General features: G+C 40.4%; 1 protein-coding gene across 1 annotated transcript in view; it reads left to right on the top strand.

Annotated features, from left to right (window-relative positions):
• Nucleotides 1–344: 344 nt before the first annotated feature.
• LOC137285065 (bone morphogenetic protein 1-like) overlaps nucleotides 345–21011 on the top strand; it is a 66428-nt gene continuing 45761 nt past the window's right edge. The window contains exons 1-2 of the mRNA XM_067817268.1: nucleotides 345–703; nucleotides 18517–18757. Of these exons, the coding sequence (XP_067673369.1) occupies nucleotides 547–703; nucleotides 18517–18757 (398 nt within the window). The 5' untranslated portion in view covers nucleotides 345–546. The remainder of the gene's footprint in view (nucleotides 704–18516; nucleotides 18758–21011) is intronic.

The following is a 21011-nucleotide window of genomic DNA, read 5'->3' as shown; positions in this document are numbered from 1 at the left end:
AACTCATGGTCAATTATCAAGCCAGAGTAATTATCTTTCTCTCGTGATTCGTGAATCTCCATGACAGGAATCGAAAGCTAAACATTCTTCCGTCGGTCTGTTAAGAGATTCCAGCTAAACAACTGCAGAAATCCGTCCAATCCAATAAAAACTGCGAGTTTAAACAACAGTCGGAAACAAAGCCTGGCTGATTAGTTCATTCACTCCAAATTGTGAAATCGACAATCGCTAATCGCCTCAACGTGTGTCATCGTCTAGCCCCGCCCCCTTCTGTCTGGTTGGTCAGCTTTAATTGATATTGACAGGTCGACTGGGTTTCGTACGTCTGCGTGCTCGAACCGAGTGATTACACTCACGTCTTGAAAGCCTGTGAGTGTAGCCGCCTGGGATGCCTTGGATATGCTATATAAAGCAGAGCACGAGTTAGGGTAAAGCGAACCAATGAAACATACCTACACTCCAAGCAGTGCTTCGGGACCTTTTTACTTACTCATTTCATCGGGAGGTTTCCACGGGATTTGTGTGTAACTAAGTATCATTTTCACAATGGGGCATATACCACACTGGCTTTTGATTTTACAAACAGTAATATGTGTATGTTTTGATATTGACTTGAGTGCGAGGTCCTCTTCCTTCGTGCAGGCGACATCTGTGATACCCCACAAGACTTCCAATGATTTATACATGGATCCCTGTAAAGCAGGTGAGTGACAGCATGTACATGTATATATCAAAGCGTTCGTAGTGGCTCGAGAGGAGGGCTCTCGAGTCGTGCATTGGATGAAGCGACAGGTGCGTGTCAATTCTAGCGATATAATTATAATGATATTTCATCGTGTGTGTTTTTGTATTGAAATCGACAATTATATTATGTGCTGAAATCATGCGTATGAACTGAATAGATTCGCGTGTACATTTCAGTGAAATGTAGAAGGTGTGATATCGATAGCTTGAGTTTTCTGTCTTGACTGTTTCCCAGAAATCGTATTGTAGATTGTTTGTTATTTCAATGTGCATACAGCGATTATATTTACGAACCAGGATGTCTACTGTTTAATGGTTTCATTCATTGCTGGTTTTGGTGAATGAGTAGCGCGAAGCTTATTATGTCGGGGGTGTAATGTGTGTTGATCCTTAACGATTGACAAGAGATGTGCAAGCTGGGTGCTGAAATAGTGACACACGTGGGCAATCAGCACGGCGTTGTTGACACTGACTTCGCTGTAGGTCTCCTTGTGACATATCACTAATCAATATCATGTATTCATGAAATGAGCACCAGCAGCAGGGAAACTGGCAGGTATACAAGTTGACTTTTCGTGACAGACACGACTACAAGGGGAGGGGGTAAAGTCTAGAACAGCTGAAACACTGTACAGAATGTACACTTGAAGCTGTGGGTGACTCAGACGGGGTGCGAGACCACGGAGGGGGTAGTGTCAGTTATGTAAATCTCTGTACAGGCATTTGCGTGGGGTTGGGGCATGGTGACACGGGGACGGATACGAGGGGTGGGGTGTTATCTGTATTTGTACTGAATGTGTACAGTCAGATGCATTGGCTAGGATAGTAAACTTTGTGTTACTTACACTTAAGACCGAAGGAAGAATATCAGTTTAGGGGCCCGGCACGTACTTCTGCATGTTCGTTTTTTTTCGTAAGTTTTGTTTCACATACAGTTTCCGGGTTAAAAGATACTGTCCTGTGCATTGAATTAATTTTGAACTCGCCAGGTTTTAAGCGTTGTGGAAAGGAAATGTCGAAGTATTATAATATCAAAATGTTGCAGTGGGTTATTTTTTTACTGTGGTTGGAAACAAATTGTTGCTGCTAGCTAAAGTGACGACTGGGTGTCATTGGAAACGTGGGTGGGGGCGGTAGGAGGGAGGGAGAAAGGGAATAGTCGCTGTATGGTGGGAGGCATTGGATCATTTAGGTGGTTGAATTAAGGAGAAAACCTGTCTCTGTTGTGAAAGTCCCGAGGCATACATTTTGCTCGAAGGTGCAACAATAATATCACCAGTGGAACATCCTCGTCGGGACGAGCTAGTGTGAATTCATTAAACATCACTGCTCGTGCTGCACGTGAATTCCGTGCTCTACAGAACAGGGATTAATGTGAGAAGATCAGTGAAAAAGAACGAGAAATTGGCGGTGGTGCCGTATCTCGTGCATTTCTGGGTCACCCAACCATGTATTCCTGCTATCGCCGAATCGAAGGTGAATAAGAATTCAAGTCAACCCAGGACTTTATTCAAAGCTCTCTGAATCAGACAACTGTCTTTCTATTTCAACTTGACCTATTGATGTGATATCGATGAGCCATGTGGACATTGGTCATCGATTGAAATGAGTTATAGCCCAAACGCGTGGCCGACCAGCAGATGCGTGAAATGGTGCACCGTACCTTCCTCTTGGGTGATAAATTAAACCAATTATCGTTTGTGTGGTTCTGGAGGTACGGTCCTAGGGGCCGAACGATATGGTCATATCAGGGTATAACATGCTGAGGATCAACCGCAAACAGAAACATAAAACAACCATTTTTTGTACATCGTATATCGTGATCACTGGACGAGATATTTCTCAAACTAAGACGTCAACTCTATGTCAGTAGCCTCGCGGTTACGTTTTTATTATTTCAGCGCTCATGGTGTACTTCCCATTAACAAGAACTGACACGGCTTTAACTTCACCCTTAAAACAAAGAGACGTTGAGCGTCCTTCTAACTTAAACATGTCATATCGCAAACCTGCTCACACCGTTCAACGCGCATTAGGTTCAAAGAGAGCGAAAATTTGGCACCAAACTCGCCACAAATCTGTCGAAAAAATCACGGCGATAAAACAAATGTGTTAGCTTACACAAAACGATTATGTTTTTTCGTAATCGGCGCTGTAGTAGACATTCCCATCGTCAGCTGATCTGGTGCCTGTTCGAGATTGACATGATAATGATATAGACAACTATTGTCAATTGCAGCTCTGTCCCTCTCCATGCTTCTCGCTATCATCGTGGCGTGACATTCGGATACACTCATGTTATTTCCAACGCGCTGTGTAGTTAAACTTTACTTGATAAAATTGTTAACTGTGTCCTTAAAGCTGTTTCAATAAGATCCTCTGAGCAAATCAGTTCTTTCTGAGTAAATGGCATCAAGTAACATTTCCGAAGACTAATAGCAAGTGTTTAAATTGTAATCAATGTGTTTCTCATTGTACTTGCTGTGAAACGGGATAACCACGACCTGCATGAATCCAGAAACACGATATTACTGGCATCGATATTGAAAAACACAGGCGTATAAAACCAAACAAGGCCTCTAGTTCAACAAGTTTTTGATTCCGAATACCATCATGGAATATACGTCTGAGTGCTGCCATATTTTGGTAATCAAAAAAGTTCCCTTTAGAAGACCGGAAACTTAATGATTCTTCTATGGCATCGACTGCTGCCATGAAATGAACAAAACACCCTCACTCATCATATGTCTTTGTTAAAAACACAGTCGATGGTACATTTTAGACTATTTGTTGAGCACATTTTTATGAATCAGTAAGACGTGATGAAACATTTGTTCGCGACATTTCGAGTACTGTAAGGTAGTAACCGGCATCAGGGGATAGTACAGTCTAACCACTATCAGCTGACTCGCGTTTATATGTACGGTTCTGTCACAGCTCGCTACAACTTTAATGAAGCCTGTGTACATCATTAATGTGCGAATGGTATCCGGCTTGACGTGAGCTGTATGTGGTTGGTTGGGGCAGACAGTAGTCTGTTGTGATGTTATCTGCGTTCCCAGGGGCGTGATTGCACGTGGAGCTAATCAGATAGTGTCTCCTGACCACTACAATTGCATAATGGATGCCCCATGGTTGTGCCACCCCTGCTGAGCTAATTGAACTGCTGGAGATTGGGCGTAGACAAGGTGGCTGTTAGCCCGATCGAATATCGGGGTCGGGTTCGATTCCCGCACTCGGCATTTTCAGAATGTCGATGTGTAGTTTCGATACACGTCGGTTGTATAGGTGGTATTCATTTCCATTTCTGTACATATTACGAGGTTGTATATGTACAGATTTTGCATTGATTTCAAGGTTGTTCTATACACATTCGGAGGATCGGCTGTTCTGTGCAGAACTCGGGTCTGTACATGTTTACAGCTTCGTGCATATTTCAGCACTACAGATACAGTTTTTGTACTCGTGTCGAGTCGTAATGTGTTCAGCTCTGAAGCTGTCGAGTTCTGTACACGCTTTGAGTTTTGTTCATGTGTCGAGTTCTGTTCATATTTTGAGTCTACAAATGCCGAGTGTTGTACACACTTCAAATTTTATTCATATATCGAGTTCTGTACATATTATGAGTCTGGAAGGGTCGAGTGCTATACACACTGCGAGTTTTGTTCACATGTCGAGTTCTGTACATATTTTGAGTCTAGAAATTTCAAGTGCTGTACCTTTGTCAAGCTTGTATTAGTGGACGTACCATCAAATGTTCATGTTGCCATTCCGTTGTACTGTCAGAGTAGCTGTTGTACTTCATGTGGTTTTCGCTGCCGTGCAGCTGCAATATTGCTGAGTGCGGCGTAAAGCTCAACTCACTCACTCACTTGTCGTTTTGAAATGTGTGGCCATACAATATTGTCAGTTATACCAAGTTGCTTTCGCACAAACTGAATTAATGCAGCAAATCCGTAGAGGTGGTGGTGGAATAGTAGTAGTGTTTCCACAGCCATTTATGGCGTTAAATCCACGACCCTACAGCTCGTATGACACGGGCTGTACCTTGATCGTCCATCTGGAAACCGGCTTTGGAGAAGGAACAGCCAGTCTTGAGGCCATTCCACTTGGAGGGTATGTGACAGCCAATGCCGGAACTCAACTGTTTCCAGAAGTGGTATGCCCGACTTTGTGAACCGGACAACCAGCATGTGCAGGTAAAGGCACACCGCCGCCGTGGTTTTCAGGGGGCATATTCTGAATACATCGGAATGCTTACGCGCTTAATGATACCGGTTTTTCCGTTTAGGGTTGAAGGACTGCACGTTTGTTTATACTTGGAATTGTGTTTGTTGATCCATCAATTGCTGAAACAGCGTAATAATAAAGTCTAGACCCCATACACCCCAGCCATTACTGAACGTCTGTGACGTCATCGACGTCAGTGGCATATATGTATATATAGCCCGTCGCTGTTCCCTGTGATTCACCATCAGCTGGTTTGAATCGGTCCCCTTTGGTTATTTCCTTCACAATCCTACATCTTAACTTGTACCACCTGCGACTGTCTTCAAAAGTATAATTACCCACTTTATGTGATACACAAACTGCCTACCAGAGATAAAACTGCACATTCGGCAATTTCAGTGTAGCTTCATTAACAGTCAGTAATTGTTTGACTATACGCCTGGGTAACGTACCAGTTCCGTAAATCTCCCAGACCAGTTAAACGCCCCACGGTAACTGTTCTCTCAGCAAATCTAACCGATGACAAATCACATATGTTAGTTATAGATTTCTTATTCTTGTAGAAGCATTGTCTGTTGCCACGATTGCACCCCAGGCAATGAGGACCCTCCCTCTTGCTAATTTCGTACCTTGCGCCCTGCGCTCGGTTTCATTCATAGGTCACTGAGGATACGGTGCCTTGTGCCCGTCGACTATTTTCTGTTTTAGGTGTATTGTTCTTCCCAATTCTCGCAGTGATCTCGCGAGACGTTACACTACCCTACTGACTCCCTCTAGACAACATATGAAAATTCACAGATTCTTTAACAAGTCCCCAGGCGAACGAGGACTCTTTGTGAGCGACACTTGTTCTGTTAAAGGGGTATTGTTCTCCTAAATTGCTGTCACGTGATCTCCAAAACGTCACCAAAGCTGCTCAACTCGGATACACTTGATATGACTTTGTCTCATGTCAGGAGGTGAAGCAACACCCCTTTTTAGGAGGACTAACTCTGTTGTATGGGTGCCCGTTCCACAAAGCGATCGCACCAGTACAGCAGTCGTAAGTCTGTGTATGGGAGGTACGATCACCTCGTTACGATCGGTTTGTGGAATGGGGGCCTGTCTTCCCAAATTGCTCGCGGTAATCTCGCGAGACTTAACACTTATGGCTCAATCCCAGCGTACAAGATATGAAAATCCACCCCTTGAGAATCTGCAGTTTCTAGGTATTGGGGCCAGCGGAAGCAACGCACACGAAAACTTTGAATAGTAGTTTACCTTTAAGGGGCAGGTGCGTTGTCCACTTACCTAGTAACGTCCGCGGGTTCCTGACCGAAGGTGTGTTGCCAAGGAACGATCTTGAGCTGTGGTCCCTGTCCGACAGTGTGGCTTTCTGGCATGTTCTGTCAACACTCTGGATTAATCTGACTGGCAAGTTTATTACATTTTTCACAGGTGTGGAGAACAACTTGATTGTTCACTTCACGAAGGTTGGAGGGGCAATCGTTTTAAAGGGAGAGGAGGGTCTTCACACTGTACTCCGTGTCTGCTACATGCGTTGAATGATGTACACTGCAAGAATTACCGCGAACTTGTGAACTGTTAGAAATACTGTGAGCGTTCGCATAAGTGTACAATAATCTCAAGCCGCCTGAAAGTTAGGAACTGACAGATGCCCGATAACGTTGAATGTAATTTGTCATGAACTAACAGCAGCGAAATCTTGAGTCATGCATATATGCATTCGTCACTAAACACCACAGTTAGCATGAATTGTGATTTTTTAGCATCCTTGCGTGATCTATAGTAGTCATGAAATGTTTAATCTGTAAATTATACCAAGCAAATGAGAATGATATATTTTCTCAAATTCTCAGTAAATTCTTACTCAGAATCAACGAGTTGTTAAAATCTCGCCATATGGAATTTTGTTACGGCTCCGCGACAGGGCGAATTACATCCGGTGGTGTCGCCTCAGGTTCTCCCAGGTGGCGGCCCCTCAGTTAAGAGATGAAACCAGCTGGGCACGGTGTGGGAGGACGCCATAGACTGACAAACGGCTGACCATGAGGGGGCTGATGTCCAGCATGGAGTACGCCTGCTGCTAACGTTTTGAAGTTGACGTCACGAAGGAGCAGAACCAATTCAATTCAGGGCTTCTCGAGTTGCCTCTGGTAGAAAAGAGTAATTTAGAAACCATCTGCATGTTTTTGAAGGAATAGTATACAATGTAACTTGTGTCAGAAGTTCGAAGTACTCATACGCGGATAAGGGACAACCAAACACTGAGAGGATCAACCAGTGGAATTAGATTGTTGGATAACAGATTCAGCCATTTACTGCAAGCCGTCATATATGTGAAGTATCGCTGATTTCCAGGTTACATACCAACAAGCACACCATCTGAACGTTCACCAACAAGCACACCATCTGAACGTTCACCAACAAGCACACCATCTGAACGTTCACCAACAAGCACACCATCTGAACGTTCACCAACAAGCACACCATCTGAACGTTCACCAACAAGCACACCATCTGAACGTTCATACTCATCATCTGAAAGCGGCATAATGTACAGCATGGCCCTTACTCAAACTCCTGCAAACGTACAACGTCAATACGCCATTACTGTTACCTTTCTTCTTTAATCATCGCTAACGAACTCAAAGCCGACTGATGATCCTGTAGTCAAGGCTATTGCTCGTCATACCAAGGATCCAGGTTCGCTGGCCCCCATGTTTTCATCATTACCACATGAAGGCGCTGGCCTTCTCTGACCTCATATTTTTGGAAAATTGCTAAACGCGGCACTAAACCCTCAGAAAACACATACTATTTATACCGTACTAGTTGTGAAACTACGTACACATATACCAGCATCTTTGCTATTATTTCAGTGGCTAGCATATGCTTCAGTAGAAATCTCTGACGGTCGATGGTATACCCCAGATTGTCTTGGCTACTCCCTTGTCCAGCCTTTCAGTTACTGTCGCTCGCCACACAATAGCACCTCTGTGTACGTGTCTACAAACCAAGAATCGCGTGAGAGTCCTGGCTGGGAAATACCTCAACTGGATGTCCCCTCTTTGTACTTTGGAACTTGTACCAACATGAGATTCCACGGCGTTGCATGAATGGCATGTGGCTGCAGACGATGGGGATGTTGAAGATCTCCAACGGCCAAACCATGAATGAGTGAACAAATCCGCCTGGATCATTAACAGGATATTGTCTGTAGATCCTGAGTGTTTTATTCTATTCTTAGAACTAACTCGTCGAATTAGATTGCTTTGTTAAGTATATGTTATTGACATCTGCCCATCTGGTAAGAGGGAGAGTTTGTATCTGGATCGGAGAAACCAGTGGATGACGTTGTAAAACAACAGTCTAAGCCATTGGAATAATTTGACGTACCCGACGACATGTAATAGCATTGTCTGACAACTCCGAACATCCAAATCTTTAATATACTGCATAAGTTTTAGGTTGTAAAGTCAACCTTGCAGGAATGCTGTTTAGTATCATCTGTGCCAGCATTCTAGGATCAGGCTGGATCTGTCGTACCAGTGATATAAATCATGGCAACGACCAGTCGATGAAAGACAACCGTTCAGCAAGGAAGTCACGATTGTTACGACTCGGTGGAATGGACTGTTTTGACTATGATATAAGCAGAATTAGAGCCAGGTTGAGTGAATGTGACCGTGGACTAGGATCGCACAACTCAACTCACATAGTGGTTTCCCTGTATGTCACTTTACAGTGGTATATATGCCGCTTATGACCCCATTAATGCGGACAGCTGCCATTTCCTTACAGGTGTCCGTGTTAGGAAGGGTCAGGAATACTGGCGTGCAGCCTTAGGGGAGACAGATTCACATTTTCAAGACCTGTATCCTGAATAGCAACGTTTCAGTATATCAAAGTTACTATTGTATTACGGATTGCCTTAGGAGGCGCCATGTTCTGCCATGTTTGTCAGACATGACTGTGTTCAACGTTGGTGTGAATTTCTGCTTCTTTTCATTCAAGTAGTCACTGAATCGGAGAGAACTGGTGAATCAGATGTTTCACAATAGTACGCCAGTGCACTGCTGATTGTCTAATCCCCGGCTTATAAGCATGGATGGTCGCCACAACTCAAATTTTCTTAATACACTTGAACAGAACCCTTTTCTGCATAAATGACTCATCGCGATTCATATTTCGGGTGTTTTTTCCCTGTTTACCATGAATTACCCAGCCTGGGTCATAGTATACTGACTATCATTAGTCATAGCAAATACATCTTGTACCAGTCTATGACAGACAAATGTAAACAGATAATTTAGCTCAGATGAGGAACAATGGAATTAAGGCTGGATACTGCATATGGTAATGAAATATAGGTCATACGACGACCCCCCATAGCGACCCCCTGCCTTGTAGCAACTCATCTTCAAGTGCTTACATAGAAGATCTCTCGCGTATGGGCAAGTGCTGTTATTTACAAATACAATCTTGTTACGCTACAACGTTTCGCTTCCGATCTACTATACCGAGTGACCCTATCCGTTTGTTTGGCCCGTGCAACACGTGCTTGTCGTTAGCGGTTTCCGAGCGCCGCGAAAAACAATCCGTGCAGAGCGTGCAGAAGGACGATTGTTTGTCATCGACTGCTACAGTCAAATTGTCATTCGTCAGCTTTATTTTTCTTCCTGTTTTGAAACTGGTGTTCATCCTAACATATCCAGCTTGTTTTAATGTGTTATGTTTTCCTTTCGTGAGGCATTTATCAGGATTACACTTTCGTCATGATACGCCATCTTTGCACTAAGTAATTGGTGGGTTTATCAGATTATGATATGATATGCTTGTTTACTGTGAAAGAACTTAAACGGTTCGGTTTGTTTCGGTAACGGATTTGATATTTTTGAAATAAAAATGTTCTGGAGTTCTTAACCCCTTGAGGTGAAGACGTGTGGAATTCATCCTGGAATCATCGAACATGACACACCAGTCGCACGAAGTGTGTATACAACCTCATGCTGAGTGTAATCTTATGTCTATGCTGGAGCTATCTACACAAATAGACAAGCGCATGTACATGTTACATGTACTGGTTCTGTGAGGGTTTAAAGGACACTGACATAGATAGCATGAAACATACAAGTTTTCCTCTGATTAATCTTCATTCATCTCAGTTTACAAAGTGGGTTGGAGTTTACGTCACTTACATCATTCAAAAGTAGGATCGGAGTAGTTCAATGGTTCACACTAATGTGTATTCGTTTCTTGTGCACCCCCACCCACCCACCCACCCCTATGATATTGCTGGAATAGTGTTAAAAGCGGTGTAAAACCCTTTTCACCCACTCACTCACAAATGTGTATAGCTGATGTGGAACAAACGATTTGGATAAAACAATTTGGAATTGTTTCAAATATGGAATATCTCAAATTCCCAGGTGACAAAACGTTAGTGCCATTTTCTCTGATAAAACTTAAACATACTGACATTTAACCTCTCGTTTTGGGCGCGTCCATGGAGCCAAAGCGAGGGTTCTGAGGAGAAAGAATCCCTCGCAACGTGACTTTGTCACGTCCGTCAAATGAGATTACGTCGTTACTCATGCTATCGATCACTGATTTGTCTGTCTGTAACCAGATTGTTACACTTCACCATGTAATCACGTGACTATTGCTGAGATAGTCAGTGATTCCAAACGCTCAGACAGATATTGCAAACACAATTACAATGAGATACTCAAAGTGACATAATGCTTTTATACAGATTTCAATTTCTGAACCCTGATGGACAGGGGATTATGACAAGGTTTTAATATCAGCATCTTCAGTCATCAACTCCAGATTGACAAACATCGACATGAGGGTCTGGTAAAGGACCCACATTTCGGTATTCTGCATTTCCTGAAAGGTGGCCAATGGTGCTGTGAACTGTAACTGACCTGTCGGTAACCCCAAATATTCCCCGGACACATCCCCCGTCCCATTGTCCCCCAAGTCTGCCGATTAGCAAGGCACATCCTTACCCCCCGGGATTCTCTGGGTATAAGGAATTAATAGAATGGCAGTGACAACAACCCAATCTCCGCGTTGTTTGTAGTCAGTCCAACATCACGGGAAGAGCCCGCTGTTGGGTAGCTGAACTTGCTATTTAATGAACGTGCGCACTGTCGCAGAAAATTCAGGATTTTATTAGATAAATTGTTTTAGGTTCATTACTGAGTTGTAAACGTGCCGAGAACATGGAAAATATTTCACCAAATGAAAGTCAGAACGAGACTCACCCTTGCAAACTAACGACACGAGAAATCCATGGGCAATGTCAAAGTGCCTGAAAATGTTAAGTTCATAACCAAGAACGCCTTTAACGAGTAACGTCATTGTCTAATTGTTCGAGGCACTTTTCAGACTGCAATTAAAAAGCGCGAATTGCCCTATAACAAAGTTGAACTGATATTGCTTGATCAAGAGAGGACCATCAGATATCATCGGGAACTGAATAAAAATCTCTGTCGGTAAATACCATGAACCCTGTTAATAGTATTTGTCAGAAAAAGGGCCTTTGGTTGCCCAGAAGACAGCGGCATGCGAACAAAGAAGTAAGCTGTTATATCAGTTTTTTCCCTCTAAAACATTCTTCCACTCTCTGGCTCCATGATAGCTCCATGTGGAACTGTGTTTAAATTTAAAGGGCACTAACTCTTTGAATGCTCAAAGCCCTTCAGGATGTCCAAATGGTCCGAGCCGGGGCTCTGATTAGGTGTTCCTCTCCTAAATATGCCTGGTCATGTACACAAGATACACCATTGCGAAGTGGTTCAGACTTTACACTCACAGGTAGTCGGTGCGGAAAACAAAATAAAGACTAAAATTATCTGATGTTTTATCGCTTAGGGTATATCTGCCAAAAGAGTTGAACGAGATACGAATGTCTTTAAGGAGAGGTGATCGTCTGCCTGTAACGCTGAACAGCTGGCATTGGGGAAGGGGTGATTATTTTGACTGACCATATGTTCAGAACTTGGTTGCAATATTTCTTTGCCAAGTTCCTTGATGTGGATTACATAAATCTGTGTTAGTGGTAGACTAAGCTTGTAGACAAAACACATACACAGCACTACATGTAGGTCTGTGGCAAATGAAAGGTTGGAAAGAATAGTGCGCTATTACAATACTGATGATGTGTTCATTCTGTATGCAGTAAATTACCAATATATGAATGGAAAGGATCTGGCAATTTTATATCCTTATAACCGTTATAGGCACTTCAGCTAAAATATTGGAGAGAAAATACAGAACACTGATTGTTATGTGTGTGTTATAAACAGTTTATGGTAATATATACGTTTGATTACAGAGATTAACATAAATGAGCGCAGTCTGTCTTTCAGTCCATGAACCACATTATTTTCCTTCCTGCCTGGCCTTCCCTTCAGTGCTTAAAGCCCTAAATGAAGTAAGTCTAGATTTCCTCAGGTTCAGTCTCCCACCTCATTGGAGCTCCTTTTCAATATAAGTGGGATTATCTGCTACTATCAAAATAATACATATTCAGAGCCTTAGCACTAGTCTGAGTTGAGCCAATTTCTGACAGTTTTGCCATTGTCTTCTAGAACTTGATCAAGTCATCTCAGAGAAGTCTCTCTATGTTGCTTCCACACAGGAAATATCTTGCAGGAAAAATGACAATGTTTAATTCATTAAAACAGAAGGAAATTAGAGTCATCATTTCCGGTACAGTATTCTGTCCCCAAGAGCCTAGAGAATTAAAGTCCACAAGTCAGGAATGATTTGGCAAGTTCGGTATTGTCCTGGGCTCCATTTAGATTTGCTTTGAAGAAAAAAGTGTCTTTTTTATCTTTTATAATTTTATAAATTTATTTCTAGGGCTGTATGTCGGTTTAATTGTACATATCAACAGTAACATGTTTTGTCTGGGTCAGGGTGATACTCTATGCCTGTGTGTTTTAGTCCAAACATTTTTTAATGATGGCTTATAGTTTGTTTTAGGGGTGGTCAGTAACCTATATATATAATCTGACATATAAACTTTTATTTGAACTGTAATAGAAATTCCGTTTATGATGCTGGCTTTTTTTACAAGTATCAGTATCAAGTATTTTCCTCTAGAGTTTGTTTCATAACTGAAATGTGATTTAGTTCACATGACATGTCAAGTACAAAGATAATCATGTGATTGTGATCCTATAATTCATATTCATGTATTTCTGAACCTTGTCAAGCATCTGTGAAAACTGATTACCAATGACCTAAGTTCAAAGTCATAACTTATGTACATATGTAATTAATTGTGGTCAGAGTTCATGGTAATGAGCTTGAGGTTAAGTGCTATATATAGAATAATGAAGATTTGGTGTGAAGGGTCATGCTTGTAACACATATTCCAGACCACGAGGCAATTAGCATGACCCTTTCTTAATCACCTTATCAGGGACAATGATAAGATGCTTAGCTGTCAAAACAACTCTAGAGTTTGAGGTCCATATTTCCAGAACCCACCTCCAAACATTTGATGACCCTCTTTCCATTTTCATGGGTCAACAAGAAAAGCACACTTTAACATGTTGGAAATTGAAAACAAGCATGTTTCTTCTATCATCAGTGCAAGATACAGGGAGGCTGACAACTAGTCTCTGAAGTAAACATAATTTACAGAAAAATAGTTCATTGTAAATAATAATAACAGGAGCTCTGAGACTTTCCTTATTTTCAGCCTGAAGCTGCGGAAATCCAGACTTGCCATATTTTCTAGACTTGCGTTGGCCTTCTTGGCAATAATTGCTTCAAGGTGTGTATGACAGACTAAAGATAAAGGCTACCTGTGAGCTGTAGGTGTTCCTTCACTTCTACTTCCTATCCAGTTCTTTTCTGAAGATTCACGTGATTATGTAAGTCACATATATGGCACACTAATGGTGGAACAAATGCTTTTTCGTATGACTAATTTGGCTTGTCACCATCGCAAAACATTCAAATACAGTTGTGGATGTAAATTAACTTGTTTCCAGTTGTATATAATGATCACATATGGAGTGTGTGGTTCTTGCATTCAGAATCAGTTTATTTTATGTCCTTGACCAAGGAAATTATCTGTCCTGGTTTGTCTGGTTCAAATTTGATTATTGAAACTCAATCCAAATGTATTGAATATTGCACACTGGACTTCCCCAAATATGCTAAATGAAGAGTAATTTTGTTGGATGCTGTCAAATTTCTTCCCCACTCAATCTTCACACACTCAACATTTGATACACTTGGTCAAGAGAGTGGTCTGTTAGCTGGAGGAGGAAATTCTTGTACAATCAACAGAATGTAAGTATGTATTTATGTAGACTTGGTCAGAATTTGGCCAAAATCTGCAGCAAATGTCAACAAATATCCATTTGCAAAAATAAGACTTACAGCTGTGCCAAGCCATTTTGTTGTAACAAGAACTAATGTTACAAATGAACAGAAATGACTTGTGACATTTTTGCATCACAGAAACACCAGCATTCTTCTGAATTCAAGAAAACAAGAAATTTCAATGAAATCCTTACTTTGTAAAAGAAGTTGTTTTCCTCAAGTTGTTTGCAAACTGCACTAAGTTAGGAATCCTAGATAACCAGTCCCTGATGTGTTTTAAGAAACTTGGAGCTGAGCACATCAGACTTGACAACCAAATTCTAGAAAACTGCTCAAGCACACAAGAACTGTTATAAGAGATTAATTTATGTTTTAATTCACATGATTTTGACTTGATTTATTTGAAAAATAAACCTGCTCCACCACCATGGATAGTGTAATATAGCATACTTTTGCTGTAAACTGTTACAGTTCTTAATGTCGTAATAGTTCAGGACGAAAGTGTGCTTTATTACACTATACATAAGTGTAACACAAACTATATTCTTTTTCTGTGATGCCAAATTTAATACTTTCTAAGGATAATTTCAATTGACCTAAGGCAGAAAACAAACAGCGATGTTAGTGACCTATATTAAGAATCCTCGCACATGGCCAACTGACGTCCTTTTCATTTGATATGACTGCTCCTCAGCATTAAGACAAACGTTACCAGAAAAACAAATGATAAACAGTTTGGTGACATTCGGTTTAAATATCTTCTCTGAATTATTTTAATTACATGTAATTAACCTAAACCATACAGGGCAATATGAACGTTGCATTTCTACTACCAATGAAAGTTTAGATCAGTACATTCAGCTGAAGCTGACTAGTCAAGGAACATTCCACAATTGCATTGTGGGAATGTAAGGATTGCAAATGTTATCGTGCTGCTGTAAAATTGTGAGTGGAACTAAGAAACATTTTATCCATCAGAAAACATAAACATAGTGTTTCGACCAGCCTTGTTAGCTGACCAAGAAACCAACAGAAAAGGATGCCATGGAGTAGTTTACTGTAGGAAGTGATGACGATACTGATGACGACTGACATGCATCATGACATCACATACACTGTGACGTTATGCAAAAGTGTTTGATTAAGAGGGTGCAGACTAGAATGGTGGGACGCCAACACATTGTGACGTAATGCGAAAAGGGCACGTTATCATCTGATAAAGTACTGTCGGCACCTTTGATCTTTCACTAAAGGACCCGTGAAGGTCTGGGATAGAATAGGCCAACAGCAACCCATGCAATAAAAGGCGACTATGTTTGTCATAAGAGGTGACTAACTGGACTGGGTAGTCATGCTCGCTGACTTGGTTGACACATGTCAGCAGTTCCCAATTGTGCAGATTGATGCACATTTTGTTGATCACTGGCTTGTCTGTGTCAGACTTGATTAGTTACAGACCACCACCATATAGCTGGAATATTGCTGAGTGCGGCATAAAACTAAACTCACTCACTCAATTTCACTGAAGCATCTTAGAATGGAAAGTTTGTACCAAGGAAAATTGCACTTTGAATCCACATTGCAATAATCTCTTCACAGATGGTGTCAAAATGCACTCAGTACCCAAACCAAATGATGGTTAAAAGTAAAATGAACCAAAATTGGTTATTCGGTGTTATATATTTAATACTGATTTGTGTTGCCACTTGGGTTCCAATCTTTACGTTTTGATACTATTTATAATTTTGGGGTCAAATCTATATTTGATAAATGTATATTTTGTTTGTTTAATGCCCTTCAGCAGTATTAAAGCTATATGATGGTGGTCTGTAAATGGACAGGACAGTCTAGTGATTTATATTGTGAGCATCAATCTAAGCATCTTGGATGCAATAATGTGTCAACCAATCAGTGAGTCTAACCACCCAATCTCTTTAGTCCCCTCTTAAATACGCATGGGTTGCTGAAGATCCTTACAGTTTTTCATGTTTGTAAATTCTTATGACTGATAGTAAATAATTAGATAAATGTCAAGTCTTAGCAAGTCGAGAAATAAAATTACAACTAACATTAAATTTAAATTCAAACTCAGTAAAGTAAGTTCCATTACATTTCCATTTTATCTTGAAACTACTAAAACCATAGAAATAGCCAATTTTAAAAAATTATATAGAATCTACTTTCATGCCATCCCATTTATCTTCATATGAAAACATCATGATATGTTCATTAATGCATGTATATTTTCGTGGCGATACTTTCAAATTAGCAAGGTTTATGCTTATTTGCAATTTTTCTGCTCAGATTGCAATATCTCGACGGATGTCGTGTAAATGATACATATATATATCCTAGATATGATTATTATTGCATGTATATTTCAAGTACAGAGAGACCTTAAAGGTCAAGGTGAAATGACACTGCACCCTCTTCCTGTCGATTGAAATGGAAATGGCTGTAATTTACTTGATAAGTGATACTGTGTATCGACTGATCCGTGGATAATTTTAATCTTTTTGCAAAAAAATTGCTCCCAGCTGTGGTAATTTATTTCCCGAGTGTGGTCACAACAAATGTCAGCGCCTGATGTCTGTTAAGTCTTTGTTGATTTTTGTTAATGGCCATCATATTCAAGCTCTAAAATGTCATTTCCACAAATGCTGTGTTGTTTAGTATTAATGTTATTTATCCATTTAACAAACACCTGATGATGAGAAGCTAAAATTTACTGGTTATTGTAGCCTGTTTGAGGATACTTATTGTGATGATAATTCTTTTTGGCAAGATTTGTCTTTTCATTGAGCTGCTGTTTCAAATCTAATCACATTATCGGTATTTTGGTCACATTAGGTTTTTTCTTCAGTTTGTTTATTGTTAATTATTTTCATGTTTTTCTTCTAGATGGTAGTGCCAGTTCCTTTCAGAGGTCTTTGGGAGTAGCTTAATGGCAAGAGTGTTGTTTACTTGTCAAGCCACATTGTTTGATAACCCACATTGGTGCACTCACTCACTCAGTTGTACATATGGGTTATCAGTCAACTATGCCAAGGTGCACATGGAATACCCTGCTGCAGAGCCGTATACATGTCGGGATACCCATCATATATATTGATTTATAAAATTTTATTTCAGTGATTAAATGTTAGTCTATAGAGATGGTTGTTATTGGTTGAATTAAGTGAGTGAGTGAGTTTGGTTTTACGCCGCTTTTAGCAATATTCCAGCAATATCACGGCGTGGGACACCAGAAAATGGGCCTCACACATTTTACCCATATGGGGAATCGAACCCGGGTCTTCGGCGTGACGAGCGAAAGCTTTAACCACTAGGCTACCCCACCGCCCCAGTTGAATTAAGTCACATTGTGTGACATATGATGGTCCAAAGCAGTAGTCTCTGTGAGACTATAGGCATCGGTTTGGTTGCCAGTGGTGGAGGCTTGTCACATAGACAACATCTAAAAAGGAAGCAATGGGTGAAGCCCATTCATGGTGTACCCCTGCCATGTTAAATTCATTCACTCTGAATCAGCTGTTTGTTTGTCACACAGATATTCTAATAAACTGAATTTGACTAATAATAACCAACACTTTAAACATGAGGTTACCCCATCGCCCAAGGCTTCAGTCCATGTTACTGATGAGTTTGAACTGTAGTCTCTGAAATGAACATAGTTTATAAAATATAACAGTACATAAAACTTGTGGAAATCTGGACTTGCCACAAATTCTAGACTTGCATGGGCTGCATTGGGTATATTTCATTTCAGAGTCTATATGACAGTCTAGCAAGAGTTGTATATTTCTGTGTATGAATGTCCATCACTTTTATATTTCAGAGTCTGTATAACAGTCTAGCAAGAGTTGTGTATTTCTGTGTATGAATGTCCATCACTTGTATATTTCAGAGTCTGTATAACAGTCTAGCAAGAGTTGTGTAGTTCTGTGTTGATGTCCATCACTTGTATATTTCAGAGTCTGTATGACAGACTAGCAAGAGTTGTATATTTCTGTGTTTTAATGTCAATCACTTGTATGTTTCAGCGGGCTTCATGGGCGACATAGCAAGAGTTGTATATATCTGTGTTTTAATGTCAATCACTTGTATGTTTCAGCGGGCTTCATGGGCGACATAGCAAGAGTTGTATATGTCTGTGTTTTAATGTCAATCACTTGTATGTTTCAGCGGGCTTCATGGGCGACATAGCAATGACAGAAGATGAATATGAAGCACAAAAACAGAGATATCGTGAGAGAAATCAGGGACTGTGGGAACTTCAAGTCGAAGACCCAGGAAATTATGGATATGAGGATAAAAAGTTCAGTAAAAAGGATATGCTTAATCCAAAAACATTAAAAGATAAAAGATATTTAAAGAAAATTTTAAAACAAAAAGTTAAACAGATGAAGATACCATGTACAAAAGGGTGAGTGCTTCTTTCATCATTTCTGTGTTGATGTAGATTCTGACACTGACATTCTCTGCATCAGATATTGTAGTGCTGAATGCCTTGCAAGGGTTTATCTTGACCAGACCATGTCAAAATAATATATACTACCCAAATGTTGATAGAAATGATGGAGGAGCAGAATTTGACTGATTGTTTGTTCGTTGGTGTTTAACCCTGCACTGAGCAATATTCCAACTGTCTGTAAATGATCGAGGTCTGGATCAGACCATCTAGTGATCAACAGCATGAGCATTGATCTGCACAGTTGGGAACGGATACATGTTTCCACTACGTCAGCGTGGCCGACCACCTGATCCACTTAGTTGCCTCTTAGGACAAGCATGGGCTATTGAAGAATAATTCTATCTCTGATCTCCATGGGTCTGACTGGTTACATAGAGAAGTTGTCACACAAATAGCATGGACACTGAGCGTTTTCATTCTCGGCATCGTTACTTGTAATATGTAATATATACAACATCTGAGCTTTAGGTTATGTAACAGTATGAAATATCTCACCATCCCTATATAAAGTTGGGTACTATAGCTACAACTTATGAAATGGCCGAGTCATGGTGACGTGTATTTAACTGATAACTTGACAGATAAAGATGAAGAGCCTTGACACATTACGTTTACATTATCATATTGGGTACTATGTTGTAATGCTGTCTTAAAGTGCTTCTGAAAAAATGACAACTTTATACTAATCCCAATTTAGATTATAATAACAATCTGTCCCCAAGAACCACCCAGGGCATTGAGTTTAAGATCCTGACTAAATCCTGCTTACTTAAGTAAATCAGGTCACAATTATGACAAAGACGGTTAGAAACTTCACTGTATTCTCAACTATCTGTGAGTCATGATTGCAACATACCTTCAGTCATTATACATGACAAGGACTGGTTTTTCACATACTCCTGGGTACAATGAGTGAGGTCCTCGTCTTCATCTTAAGGAAAAGTAGTGTTGATATATATTATTAAAGCTTCAAAAATCTCAGTTCACATACTGAGTAGCATGTGAAAAATAATTAATCATTTTCTGTGGAGAAAGGACCTAGCTGGGCACTATAAACTGAAGTCGTAGTTCCACAGATATATCAGAACATATCTCCATGTTGAATGGCTTCTCCCAAGAGCTGAAAGTCAGTAGTTGAATTCTTCCTGAAGAACATTTTAAGATGGTACATGTTGCTACCCAGCATGGTGTTCAGCATTATGGGGTGCAAAAAGGACTGATTAACTCCAAATCAGTATACTGGATGTTCGTGGGGTTTCCTTGCTAAACTGTGACATAACCAGGTATCTCAGTATACAGTGTGGTTTACTCCAGACACATATTGAATCACGATAGAACTCACCTCACCTCACTTCAAACCACCTCATGCCACCTTACCTCACCTCACTTCAAACCACCTCACCTCACCTCACCCCACCTCTGAACTAGTACAAACCAAGTTTACTCATGTCATTTTTGTTTGGCAGTCATATGAGCTTTGATGGAGTCATGTGTCAATGGTGATATGACAAAGGAATCAACTGACTTTTCATTGTTGAGGAGATGGCAAAGATTTCATTATAAAAAAAATATCAGCAGCTGTTGCACTATTTCGTTTCAAGTCAACAAAACATGAAAACTTTCATTTAGTGTAATCCAAATAACTGAAATTCCAAATTTGGCAGTTTTGATTTTGTATGAATACAAAGATATGATAGTCAGTCAGAAAAAGGAATGTTGTAGTTAATCAAAAGTTAAGTGAATGTTTACAACCCAGGTTACTAGTGGCCATAATATTCAGATCCATTGACACCCAACTTCCTACCCTCCACTTCATGTGAGATCAGACCATCCTCAGCATCCAGGATGCAGGAGAGATCTGACTGTACTCGATGAATGCAACAGGAAGGGGCACACTGATGTCAAAGACAGGAAGGTCAAGTTTGATGGACCATGGTCATGGCCATATGACCTTTGTATAATGCTGAAGGTCATGTAATGTTTGAGTGCCAGTATCAGCATCATGCGTCATTGGTAGATTATCATAAATTTTGGCCAAGTTTAAATTCCAATGCAAGAGTGTATTTTACAAGACAAGCTATACTCATGGAAACTAATAAGGGACCACATGAAAGTACAAATATGCAAATGTTCCTGTATTTGTTTTCAGAATATCAACTAATACCTTGTGAAAAATCATGGAAAAGAATAAAGGAGCGCTTGTACT

This window comes from Haliotis asinina, chromosome 5 (assembly GCF_037392515.1).
Source record: "Haliotis asinina isolate JCU_RB_2024 chromosome 5, JCU_Hal_asi_v2, whole genome shotgun sequence".
NCBI classification, from domain to species: domain Eukaryota; kingdom Metazoa; phylum Mollusca; class Gastropoda; order Lepetellida; family Haliotidae; genus Haliotis; species Haliotis asinina.
Note: the sequence above shows the minus strand (reverse complement) of the source record. Positions and strands in the feature narration are given on the sequence as shown.